A 13,930-nucleotide genomic window follows, 5' to 3' on the forward strand; every position below is an offset into this window, starting at 1 on the left:
CTCCCAGTAGTCACCCACTTAACTCTAATTTGCCACAACTTGGAGACTGATCAACCCAAGCTGCAAGGAGAGTAGGGAAAATTTGGCAAAGGAGAATGGGATCATCCTAACTAATTTAAGTCCATGTTGCTTCACTCCCAAGGGCTGGATACTTATCCATTCTAAAGAAAACTGTGATTCTGTTAACAAGGAAGAAGGCTGGTAAGTGGGCAATGATCAGTATCCGTCACAATACCTCAGATGAAACAAAAAATGTAATTGTAAGCATCTGAGGGTGAAAAAAAATGATTTTTAAATAACAGAGATTCTTTCAGTTCAGTAAAGATACTACAGAATGAAAAATGAATAAAATATCCTCGATATCTAGTTTAAGGTACAGTCTAAGAAAGTAGAAATGCTTCATCCTGGAACGAATGATTAACATTTCATAACACAAAAGTTAATGCCTTCCCTCAAGCCCCATAGTCAAAACTTTTTTCTGTATCTTGTGAAGTATCTAAGGCAAAGCTGTAATATAACCTAAGAATAACAATAACTATTGACAACTTTTGACAGAATAACTTGAGCTTTCGTAATCTATAATAAAACTAAACATCTCTAACATGAACCATGATATATTCTTTTAGTTGTCAAGATAAAGCAGAATCAAACTGATTAATTAGGCTGAAGTATTTATTCTTTTAATAATAAAATACATTTCAGATAGTAAGATTATAACAACAACAACTACATGTTCAGAAGTGAGAAAAACACCAATATGTACCTACATTCAAAGTCTTTCTCATCAGACACAATCGTATTTGTTCAGAGTATTTTGCATAGAAGGCAATATTGGTGTTTAATCATTTTACCTTTATGAGTTTTGATGATTTCATGTACCAAGTATACAAAAAAGTAACAATTGGAGAGCACAAATTTTTCATATCTTTAAAAATCTCCACAGATCTCAGACTTATTTGGTGTAACAAAAGGTTACTCTTGCACTTCAATCTAGGACTGAATGCACGTATTTGTTAACTTAGTATTGTGCCATCAAGTTTTCATGCTACTGCTATTTTTCTAAAAGTATTCAAAAAAGTTACTTGGTAAAGAGTAGAGAAGTTATCATTGTTCAAATATAAGTTAAACTAGCAAGACATGTCTTTGGGCTAAAGACTGATTACATTAGTATGGTTAACTGCAAAGGCTAAATGGCATACCTTAAAAGACGACAGACACCATTGTTAGGCCGTGGAGGTTATGGCTATCAGAGAGTAAGGCTTTATACATCATCATCTTTCAGATATCCACCTCCCAAATAAGACTGCTTCAAAGAGCACTGTGACACTTAGCCTCAAATGCTTCAGGCTTCAAAGGGAGTAGGGAAGCCATATGCGCAGAAGTGTTTGCTTGCTATCCACACGCATATATTTGTGATACAATAATGTAATTCTGAAAAACTGCATAATCAAAATAAAATCAAACAACAGATATAGAAATGGCTCATTTTAATGTTCTAATCACTGTAGAAATTTATTATATTTAATGGTACTGTTAAATGAAAAAGTGCCATAAAGTCAACTGGATTACTTGACCTTAAGTAATATAATACAATTGGTGCTGCAAAAACACAATTAAATGGGATGTGAAAGCAACCATAAACAGTCATATTTTAACACAGCAATAGTCACAACTTTTATATTAACATGTTCATTGAAATTCCTCATACTATTAGTGACTCAACAATATTCACTTATTACTATATTCACAATATTCACTATATCAGAATATAAAACACGAAATTATGTAAAGAAGGATACACTTTACATTAAAAAAAAAAAATTCTGAATACGCACTAAAACAGCATTTTACTTTTAAAATCCTAAGCCATGTAACTGGAATGCTCACCGTTATTCCATCTGACGCTATGCATTCTCAGAGACGATACATGGCTTTCATACAGAAAATGGTTACTCTCTGAATTCCTCAAGTTCCTACTAGGAACAGCAAGTTACATTTAAGTCACAAGCTGCTATGTCTCCTGTGGCCACTTTACAAGCAGCAGATGGGTACAGGTACTGGAGGTAAGGTGGGCATTGCAGCTTCCAACATGCTCTTCCTCTAAGAACCTATCTGCTCTAACTCCATTCATTATCAGCCCAAAACTTTTCATTCCTGCCCAAACCAATGCAGTCCTACACACAGGCTTATCCCATTATTTAAAAAAGTACATAACACTTAAAGTTTTATATTATTTGTGATAATAAATGGCAAAAACATTAGCTATGTTAACCACCATAGGAGAGTCTTCCACTATTTAACCATCAGGAGAATACACAGGAATACATACAAATGGAGAATGAGGAGGAAGAGATGCTCAAGGGAATTCCATCCCGTCTCTTCTCTCAGTTAAAATGTAATGAGTATTTACCTCCATCTTTTCAGTGTGTCCCATAAGACTCTTATTTTCTAAATTATTATTATTATTATTAGGGATGAGGGTCTCACTCCATTGCCCAGGGTGGAGTGCAGTGGCACAATCCTGGCTCACTGCAGCCTTGAACTCCTGGGATCAAGTAATCCTCCCACCTCAGCCTCCTGAGTAATTGAGACCAGAGGCACATGCCACCATGCCCAGCTCATGAGACCCTTTCTAATAGGTCCTCCTATTTCCTACTTCCTAACAAACCAGAATTCAGAATTGAGTTCTGTGTCCCTCAAATCTACTCATCCTTCAAGAGTAGGTCAAAGGTTACCAACTCTATAAAGCCACTTCCAGTTTGTCACAGTCCAAATCAACCTCTCCATCTTTCACCTCTCATTGCACTTGCCTATCTCTACCTCAACAGACTTTAAAGCCTTGGACATATCCGCCTTTCAACTCTGGTTATTTGTACAGAGCAGATACAATGAACCAAACTAGAAGATCTACTCTTAGGCCAAAAATTGTTACCCACACTCACACCCATGTACATAATGAAATCACAAGACAATGAGAAAACACATGTGGTTGGTTCTAAATGAAGCTTCTTTCCCACTGACCAGGTGTCTTTAGAGGATGAGTGTACTTCACTGCTCTGCTTTCTCTAAAGAAATATCTACTGTAGTCATAATAACCAATTCCATAGTTGCAGAAATTCTCAAAGATGCTGATAGAGAAGCAACATCCTCGTAATAGGTATTCTTTTGTAAAAGCTGAAAATGCATCCTGAGCTCTAATTACCTGTAATGCTCACTGATGGGAATGGTCTGAGAGAAGTATAAAGCAGATGTCCGGGCTCTCCAATGCCATTTCTTTGCAGGAAGAGTATAAAGGACGCAGTCTCCTAACTCTTCTTGGAGAAGATCCACCAGCTGTTTATGGGAGCCTCCATAGAATGCTTCAATGATGAGGATACTCATTGGCCCGTTCAAACCTTCAGATCCTAGATAACAACCAAAAAATGTGTATTTTTCCATTACATACATGTATAAAATTTTTAATAAAAATAAGCTCAAATTTTATACTCAGAAAATACAAATAATTTAGCAATGTATTATTTTTTAAAATAGGCTTATCCCATTATTTTAAAAAGTATATAACACTTAAAGTTTTATATCATTTGTGTTAATAAGAAGAAATAAAAGCGTCTTTATTTTTCTGATTTGTTTTCCTCATGTCGTACGATTATCTCCCCTATGACTTTAGTTTATTCTCCAACACCACAAAGCTGAAAGCCCTCACCTGCTGTGATCACTCACTTCCTGGTTTGTTCGGCTGTAAGCCCAACTCAGTAATCTCAGAAGCTACTTGAGTTAGAGCTCTAGTCTTGGACAGTCACTGAACTCATCTCCTAATGATGACTTTCACTTCAAGAGCCCTTCATTTATTAGGCCCTTTCTGGTTCAGAAATTCTCTGATTCTGTAACTCTTGTATTACTACATCTCTAAATTCACCAGGTATAACTGCCCCTAGTGAATACGTATTTAAAAGAAGGCATATCAACCATATGCAAATCTCTATTTTCTAGTGTTAAAAACTTGAGGATGCAATTTCTTGAGACACTACACATACTTTGATCACTTCCCAATATATCACCCCCAAAGGAACACCAAAACAATGTGGTAAAGTTGTATGTGCGTGAACCAATAAGATTTCTACAACTTTTCTTTAGACAAGCAACCTATTAAGAGAGATAAAGTAGCAATAATGGGGTTAATAAAGACATGATAAAATTTCATCACAGAGAATTTGCTATCAAGCAATTTTTCATTTTAATATAATTTTTGTTAATGTGCTCAGTGAAATAAAAAGATATCTATGAACATAAAATCTCTCATATACATCTCAAATTATATGTTATTTCCTGTAAGACATAGGGGAAAAACATCATTCCATGCATAAATGCTATATTGCTTAAAAAATATTCCAGATGTTTGAATTTTCCTTTATGACTTAAGTAAATATTACTCATTAAATAGCATATTGCTTTTCTTAATAATGTTGTTCCACAAAATTATTAGTCTCAATGACTCAATGATGTTCTTCACTAATAAAACTACACTTCACTTTGTTCAAAGTAATGGCCACTTAAATTGCATTTTAAAGCAAAAAGGCTTCTTTTTGATGTCTAAATTTTCCAATGAGCATTTGGGAGGATGGGGGAACATATTTATATATTATGTGGGCGGGGGGGTGGGGGCTGTGTATGTGTATTTCATTTAAATGCCAAATAAGAATCAGTGGTCCTCAGGTGGAAAAGGCACGAATCCTAAGATCAAGGACATACACGTTTGAACCTCAGCTCTGTCACTTCCAAGCTGTATGACCTTGGACAAGTTACCTAACTTTGTAGGACCCAGTCTCATCATCTCCAAAATAGAGACAACAGTACTAACCTCAGACGTGTGTTGTTAAGATAAAATTAGAAAATGCATGTGAAGCACAGTAGACTACAAACAGTAAGAAGGTATTTAGCCCATCCCACCATTAGTATAAATCACTCTACTTAAGGAGAAAGAATCTCTTCAAATTTTCTACCATTTTAAGTTCAGTAATTTTCAATCGTGGTCTCCTACCCACCAAGAATAGATGAGGAAAATGGATATACATATGCGTTTGAAATTGCAGTGGGTGTTTACCCATTCCTTGTCAGTAGCTTGCATTTTAAACATGAATTTGAGAGCCCTGCAGGTTTTGTGAGTAAGAGGTAAGCTCAGAGTCCCAGCTATGCAGAGTTCATGGTCCACTGGAGACTTCTGTTCTAATAAGGCAGTGTTCAACAAGTTCACAGACACCCTCTAGGTTCAACAAGTGGTAGCCATTAATCCTTCAAATGATGGAAATTTCTAGAAAGTAACTGAAAAGAATAAAAGGCAATTTTGAAAATTATACCAAGAGTTTCAAGACAGAATATAAGCAGTTTCACATTAATTTGCTTACCTGATTACATCGTAGATATCTACTATCTTGCTTTATTTCCTCTGACCTACTAATGCTAAGGTGTATTAAATATATGCCCTGTATGTACTTAAAAGGTCTCTAAAGGCTCTTGTAAAAATGACCTATTTCCCCAAGTGATGAAATGTGATATAAACCACTCTAAAGAATACCTCACTCATCTAACCTCAAAGAAAGCAATATCAATATTGGAAAAGAAAACTGCTTTCTGATTCTTCATCATCTTGTCCTTTTCCATGATTAATCTAAAGTACATATCATGATGTTTCTTATGGGCCTGGTTCACAAGTTATCTGCAAATTATCAGCAGCCACTGTGGAGGCAGTACATGTAGGTGCTGCTGTAGATTCAAGACGCTCAGTAGGCAGAACTGAACACTAAGCACGTGGGAGGCTGAAAAATAGAAAAGGGGAAAAAAAGATTATAGCTATAGTAGATTTCCACCCCTCTGACAGTTCAGTAAGAAGAGTGAAATGTACAGGTTTGAACTAGCATTTACGTGAACATTTTTTCCATTGGCCAATGGGTGTGCCTGCATTTGGGGTGTTTTTCTAGGGAAAATAACTATGTCCTACCATCTCTGAAAACTATACTTAGTGGCTTTGATTCATGGAAATTTGTTCTACTTGTTTTGTGGAGACAGACATATCCTGGCAGTTCCCCTACTTACTTCTATTGCAACTTTTGCAGCAAGATGAAAATGCGTTCTTCCCTATGGTCTTCTTGAAGCACAACCTGGAAGAAAGATGATTCCCATTAGATACAAGTAAATGGGGGGAAGCTGGTTTTTAAATATATGATTCAAACCAAATGGCATATAGCACATTAAAGAACAGTTCAAATACTTTGGCTAAGCTTGAGTTTTGTTTTAGAAAACTGCTTGAAACAAATAAGCATGAGGTTGAAAAAAGAAAAAAAAAAAAAAAACACTTCGCTGCTATGGTGGAATTTGCTAAAATACAAAGGGAATACACTATTTGCCCATTTCAGCAATAGTCAGAGAAAGCTACAAGTGGTCACCTTGATACCGCAGATGTTCACAAGCATGTAGGGTGAATACAGACATTTTTGCACCACTAGCAAAGGCTACTAAGGAGTACTTGGAACCACCAGTAATAGGGCCTCACTGTTTAAGGTGCTAACTCCAAACCAAGGACAGCGTTTCCTTTATAGGAGGAGGCTGTGGCCAGATGTTTGCCAGAAGATGGCAGACAGCCAAAAGTCTCCTATTGGTGCCTGAGTTTATGAGCCTGTTAAAGCATTGTCCCAAGTACCACCAGAAACCTTAAATTATGAAACATTTAAACTGATTAAGAATACCAGAATGAGGCTGGGTGCGGTGGTTCATGCCTGTAATCCCAGCACTGTGGGAGGTCGAGGCAGATGGATCACCTGAGGTCAGGAGTTCAAAAGCAGATTGGCCAACACGGTGAAAGCCTGTCTCTATGAAAAATACAAAATTAGCCAGGTATGGTGACGCATGCTTGTAATCCCAGCTACTTGGGAGGCTGAAGCAGAACTGCTTGAACCTGGGAGGCAGAGGTTGCAGTGAGCCGAGATAGCACAACTGCACTCCAGTCCTAGCAACAAGAGCGAAACTCCATCTCAAAACAACAACAACAACAAAAGAATATGTGAATTAGGGATGTGGCACTTGAAAAGGAAGAAACAACAAAAAACTTAGTTTGGAAAACAAATACCAAACAGAAAACCCATGTCCTTTTTGCATGGCACTCAGAATAGTATTATACGACATTAAGAAAAGAGTAAATGGCCGCTCCACGCTTGCTCCCTAAAAGAGCATATAAAATATTTCAGATAAATTTTATCAATTTTTAAGTTTTTCTGCTTAAATAAGCTTCAGTTAAAGAAAAACTCACTTCTTCAGCACAATTTATTCCCCAATGACACCAGATGAATGAAAACTTACTATACTATTAAAGCTTTTTGAAAGTTTAATTCATTATCGATACTATGATTTAATGATACATGGCTAAACGCTAAACAACAAATTTGGCAATATAAAATAAGTCAAAGTGATAGCTGTGACATAAATATTTTATACCATTTCAAATTCTATTTAAGATCATCAGAAGTCAAAATGATCTATTTAAGAATTGTCTACCTTTTTGAAAATGTATATTTATAATTGAAAGGGGATATAATGTGAAAATATCAATAGTATTTCATACAAACATTTTGACCAAAATGAAAAATCACCATTAGCATCATCCCAATTAAAAACTAACAATGCATTGATAAGATCACAGAGAACAAAAGTAGCCTGAAACCAGTGCTGTGAGTATTTTTAAATTTTTATTAAAACTTTTTGTCATTGTACCTGCAATTATTTTAGGCTTGACCCAATTTCTTTATTCCCTAAGCCATGATCATTTTCAAGGTGAACTACATTTTTATCTACCTCCTTTAGCACTTAGAACTGCTGTGGTAGTTGAAATGTTTTTAACAGTATGGATAGTAAAAATCTGCAATATGCCATTGATTTACTGAAAAGTATATGCTAAATATAAGTATATCATGTCAATTAAAAAAATAAATTTCAGTCACACTGAAACCTGTAATTAGCCTTCATATGACATCAATTTAGTTACCTATAATATTCAAATCATTTTCCAACCAAACACCTAGTAATAATTTTAAATCAGAGAAATTGTTGTATTAATATATTCCATAGACACCCTTCTGTTATTAGTTGTAGGAAGCTACAGTTTCAGTGATGATGGTTTTAACGGTTTTGATCCCACACACATGAGAAATTGATTCCACAGGCTAATCCACATATGGCTTGATACCTTAAAACTTCAATCAATTGTTGAAAATATAGTTTTGATTTACCTATATGCAATATTTGGAAACTTAAGCTTGTTAAAGCAAAAAACAGTGGGCTTAAACACTAAATGGCTTAATTTGGGGAAAGTGAAACTTGAGCAGTATTTCTCAGTAGGTCATCAGAAGTTTACCTGGTATTTTCTTACTGACCCTTTCTCTCCCTTCCCTTCTGCACCTCCACCCACCAACACACCCAGGTTCTATTTAAAAAGCAACCAATAACCCAGCAGAGTAAAATAGGGCAGTGGTGAGAAAAGTTAGTATTACCTTCCAGCCCACTCATTTATTTTAATGATTCATCACGGAAACCCCAAGTTGTTAAAATATACCTGAAATCTCATTAAATAGTAAAAATAAGCATGAAAAGATCTCTGCTTTAAAACATGTCACCAGTGATTCCCCTAACAGAAATCTATTAAGAGTGTGAAGTAAAAATACGTTTTGCTAAAAAACTTTCCTCAAAGTAATGTACTACAATCAATTATCATACGGGGAAAAAAGAGACAAGATAAACAGATTCTACTAAAATGTTACTTTTTTAAATTCTTCTATAAAAATCAAGCATAGCAAATTCATCTTAACCTCTAAAACCTGAACATAATCTCTGAAAACTGAAATAAAATCTGGTATCAAATGCAAAGTAATAATTTTGCAGTCATAAAACTCTATGCACTGAAAATATTCTACATAAATGTAAACAAAGTTTGGCTAATATAAAAGAATCTGCTTCCAGAGTATTAGTCTGAACTGCAGATAACTAACACTTGATGGATACTGATCATTATTCCATTATTTGGTTAGGGACATACAGTCTAACATTTATGTTGTAGTTGTGTACTACCATATGTACTTAAATAGCAACATTTTGTTTTAATCCTGGGTTCAAATTGACAAAGATGTGGTAAGCTAATAATATATACCCCGCTCAATGCTATGGATATGCTAATCTCTTCAACTCTTAACTTTTGTGTCTTGCTGTAGAGACTAAGAACTGAGAATTCATGCATCAAAACAAAGATTTCGTAGGAAAACTCATACGTCATATTTTCTGTGAGAAAATTTAAAGCTATTTTCAAACGTGCTTTTCCAATTATATGAGTTGCAATGATCTTTTAAATACATGCTCTTTGCAAAGTTAGCATCTTATATGTATTTGTGACTTTAATTTTCCCTGAAAAACATTTCTTTTTTTTCTGTTGGTTTGGAATTTAACTTTCTGCTTAAAAGTATCAGTCATGGGTGGGTGCAGTGGCTCATGCCTGTAATCCCAGCACTTTGGGAGGTCGGGGTGGGAGGATTGCTTGAACCCAGGAATTTGAGACCAGCCTGGGCTGCTGTGAGATTCCATCTCTACAAAAAATTTTAAAAATTAGCTGAGTGTAGTGGTGTGTGCCTATATTCCTAGCTTCTCCAGAGGCTAAGGCAAGAGAATCACTTGAGCCCAGGAGTTTGAGGTTACAGCAAGCCACGACTGTGCTACTGTACTCCAGCCTGAGTGACAGAGCGAGGTCCTATCTTTATTTAAAATATATATATATGTCACTTATTCCAGGACTTGAATTAATAAAGTGTCTTGGTTAAAACTCACAAGCATCAAATGCAAACTCAGCAAATAGTTACTGAGTACTTACCATGTACTAAGCACATCATGTCCTTGTTTTCAAATATGCACAATTTCTACAAATAACTAGATAAGTATATATTAAAAATTCAATATATCATTGTACGGTTATATTCCACATTATATAACAAAATTACAAGATTTTTGTTTGTGTGAGAGGTTGAGTGGTTTAATTCCACTGACAAATAAAATACTAACCCTCTTTCAATTTTTTAATGCTATTAATTCCATGAATAATTTCAAACTATAAAAGCAGCAATGAATTTGTTCTACTGAATACTACAAATATTTTTAATTTGCCAACAGTCACAAATGTGGCAGCATATTTATGAATCAACAGAAAGTTTTACACCAGAAAATCATCTCAACACTCATTTAAAGTATCGCATTACCCTTTTAACTAGGTCTCCATGCTACCATACAATCTTGTTGCCACCACACCATTCTCCTTAAGCTAATCACAAATAATCTTTCCAAAATGGAAATGTGACCATAAAATGACATGCTCAAAAACCTTAAATCATTCTAAGGGTAAAATCCAAGGCACTACACATGGCAATTAAGACTCATTTCCTGGCCCCTTCGTTTCTCTTCACTACAGCCACATTTGGCCTTCTCCCACTTCAATCCCTTTTCTCCAACTTCCCCAGACTCTACTTTGTAGCAAATACCAAACACCCACACTCCCGGAGCTGTTTTAGACTCTTAAAACTTCACACTTTTATCTCACCTCCATCAGCCTTCTCTCTTTGTTCACCTAATGAACTTTTGTTAAAATTTCTGCTCATGAATCACCATTTCTGTGAAGGCTTTCCCTGAACTCCTCCTAAGCATGACTTCCTTTATACTCTGTAAAGCAGAATTATAATTGTTTCACTGTAGTCACATGTTCTGCTTCTCCATGGGGCTGTGAAAATCTGAAAACTGGGCGCTGTGCCGTTATTTTCCTGAAAGCTGTCTCAGAACCCGACACACAGTAGACAAACTAGGTTTTTCTGGAACTGAAGTGAAAATCTGGGGGACACAGAAAGTTGCTTTCTTCTGCCTTGAAAGTGACACTGGCTTCACTTAACACAGGTTCTGAGCAACAAGTGTCAGGCAGCACTGTATTTGATACTAATGATTTCCCATTATTCCTGAAGTCTAAACTAAATCAAGCAGCAAGTATATCTGGACACATTTTATTATGTTCTCTTTCAAATACTGATTCTGCATTGTTGACAGAAGCAGAATTTATGGGAAATAATAAAATTTTTCATATAGGTATGTGTTTATTTTAACCTACCAATACAAGAGAAGTAACACTGATTAAAGAGATGGGAGAAACAGAATAAGCAATTGAATTCTAGGCCAAAGTGAGTTTTATGGCCTAAGAGAATATTTGTAAATTTCATAAATTTTGAAAATCACCTGCAGTTTCTTATTCTGTTTGACCTATTATCATCCTAGTTAATCTGAGAAGTGGAAGTAGGATGAGAAGCCAATTCCCTCACCATCAATCTAGAGAGCCCATTCCACCTTTAGTAATTAGGTTTTTATTTAACAGAGAAGAAAAAAAGGCATTTTTAAATATAAATACTTTCTGCCAACAATTATTCTTTTTATAAAAGTTTGACAAGATGAAAAATGTATTTCCTTCTCAAAGATGGCATCTCTCCAGAAGCCTTCCACCTTCTTGAAACGGGCTGTAAACCAGCTCAGTGGGAGAAAACTAGGCTCCCTGATCCATTCGGATATGAATACCCAAGCAGAGAAGTCAAGGTGTGTTCAGAATAATAGGTGAAAGGAAGGCTGATACCATTGTTGAACCACTTTTCTTTTACAGAATACAAAATATAAAGAATATCAGCATCATAGAGTAAGTGACAGCAAGACTAAAACCCAGGTCTTCCAACTCCATATTCACATGGCATTCCGTTGTACTTCACTGCAGGCACAGGATACAACATAAGTAAAAGAAACCTCCATTTTCCAGTCTTTGAGTTTTAGGATTAAATAAAAATGTTTAATAATTATTAACATTTAAATGATATATATATAAAACACAGTATATGTTTTATATGCTTGTGGAATATAAATGTCACTATAAATTAATATATTAATCACGTACAATATTTAATAATGCCTCCTCATTTGTAAAACCAAGACATCAGTAATATAAGTAACTGAATATCATAATAGTGAAATACTTAAATTGTTTTGTTTGAATCTCTTCTGATTCCTCCCAGAGTCCAACACAATCATCACTCATCGGAAGATATAGCCCTTATTCTTTACCCCTAAGCGCTGGACAGTCACCTTTTTGATAGAATAATAGGTCTTAAGAACTAGGACTGGAGGGGGGAAAAAAAAACAATATTGAAGAGTCACATGCCAACAAAGGTTTGGAGTAGAAAGTGAAGAAGTCAGTCATATAGCCATATTCAATCTAGCTCAAAAATTTACTACTGTTACCATCAAGCAAAGTCAAGGTTCTCTTGACAAAACAATCTATAGCATTTCTGTGTACTGATCACATGTAGGATATATTTATACAAGTAATTATTTAATGTCAATATCTCCACTGGATATTAAGTTCCATGGAGACACTTGACTAGGTCTGTTTTGCTTACCATTGTATCTCTAGCATTCAGCAAACAGAAAGTGTTCAATAAATGTGTGTTGAGTCAATGAACCATAAAATCCTTTAGCAATGGCCATGACAATTTCTTCCTAATTCATTCAAGAGTTTTACTATTATCAGACATAAAAAAATACTTCTTCCTATCACTCATTACTATTTACTCTCATAGGCAGAATTTTATGTATAGATTGTATTACCATGTAAATATAATAGGTAGCATCTCATTCTATTCAAAATGTCACCCCTCAATCTAAGGAAAATCGTCTGCCCTCCTGAGGGATTTAGAAACTATGTTCCATGCCATGGGAAAGCATCTTCCCCAACCTGACTGGAGTCTACAACAATGTTTAATTCAAAAATAGTCACGTCTATGACCTGGAAGGAGTCCACTGGCTTAATCATTATACTGGAATTTTTTATTGGAGAGAAACATTATCTTGCTACCCTACACTGGCTTCTATGCCAACATTTAACTCAGACTGAGTTTGTGCAGGGTAATTATAAATATACACACGAAAATGAGTTTAAAATAAGATGACTAACATATTCTTAACTATATTGGTTAAGAATACTCAAACATGTTTTAATAACTTAATCCATATTAACTACAAAAGTTATTGAGAAGTTTCCCTCTCTAAGTGGGAGACACATACCACATTTTCAGGTAATTTTGAAACAGAAATAGCAGTGTTACTCTAACATACAAATATTCTCAACGTCCTATTTGAAGTACAGCAACACAAGCAAACATGGGTGGCATTCCCTTGATGAGTTGAAATAAATGTCCCTGAGTCTAAGGTTCTGGATTTAGTCACTTCTAATGAAAAATGAAAAGGCCATAATCTCACAATTCAATTTGATTTATCCATGAGGGAAAGTATCTTAAAAAAAAAAAAAAAAAAAAGCAAAATCCTAGCATCTCAGGAGGTGAAAGAATATCAGACAAACATTTGGGAGAAGAAGAGGAATTTCCATAGGGGACTGAAGAGCTGGAAATAGATATTCTTAAATGTATCAATGTTTAGATACATTTGATGTTTTTAATATTCATTTTATATCAGTGAAAAAGCACTTTGCAGTAACAGACCTTTTTCTTCTTCTTCTTTTTCTTCTTCTTTTAAGATGGAGTTTCACTCTTGTTGCCCAGGCTGGAGGGCAATGGTGCGATTTCGGCTCACTGCAACCTCCACCTCCCAGGTTCAAGCAATTCTCCTGCCTCACTCTCCCAGGTAGCTGGAATTACAGGCGCACGACACCTTACTTGGCTAATTTTTGTGTTTTTAGTAGAGATGGGGTTTCACCATGTTGGCCAGGCTGGTCTTGAACCTGACATCAGGTGATTCACCCACCTCAGCCTCCCAAAGTGCTGGGATTATAGGCGTGTCACTGTGCCCGGCCTACAGTAACAGACTTTTT

General features: G+C 35.5%; 1 protein-coding gene across 50 annotated transcripts in view; it reads right to left on the bottom strand.

Moving 5' to 3' along the window:
• GTDC1 (glycosyltransferase like domain containing 1) overlaps window positions 1-13,930 on the bottom strand; it is a 376,627-nt gene that overhangs the window by 250,434 nt on the left and 112,263 nt on the right. For 9 of the 50 annotated variants that reach the window (XM_077956032.1, XM_077956008.1, XM_077955998.1 and 6 more), the window contains 4 exons: window positions 6,091-6,155; window positions 5,403-5,813; window positions 5,102-5,319; window positions 3,203-3,404 (listed from right to left, as the gene is read on the bottom strand). In XM_077956032.1, the coding sequence (XP_077812158.1) occupies window positions 3,203-3,404; window positions 5,102-5,105 (206 nt within the window). In that variant the 5' untranslated portion in view covers window positions 5,106-5,319; window positions 5,403-5,813; window positions 6,091-6,155. 50 annotated transcript variants of the gene reach the window in all.

This window comes from Macaca mulatta, chromosome 12 (genome assembly GCF_049350105.2).
Source record: "Macaca mulatta isolate MMU2019108-1 chromosome 12, T2T-MMU8v2.0, whole genome shotgun sequence".
NCBI lineage: Eukaryota > Metazoa > Chordata > Mammalia > Primates > Cercopithecidae > Macaca > Macaca mulatta.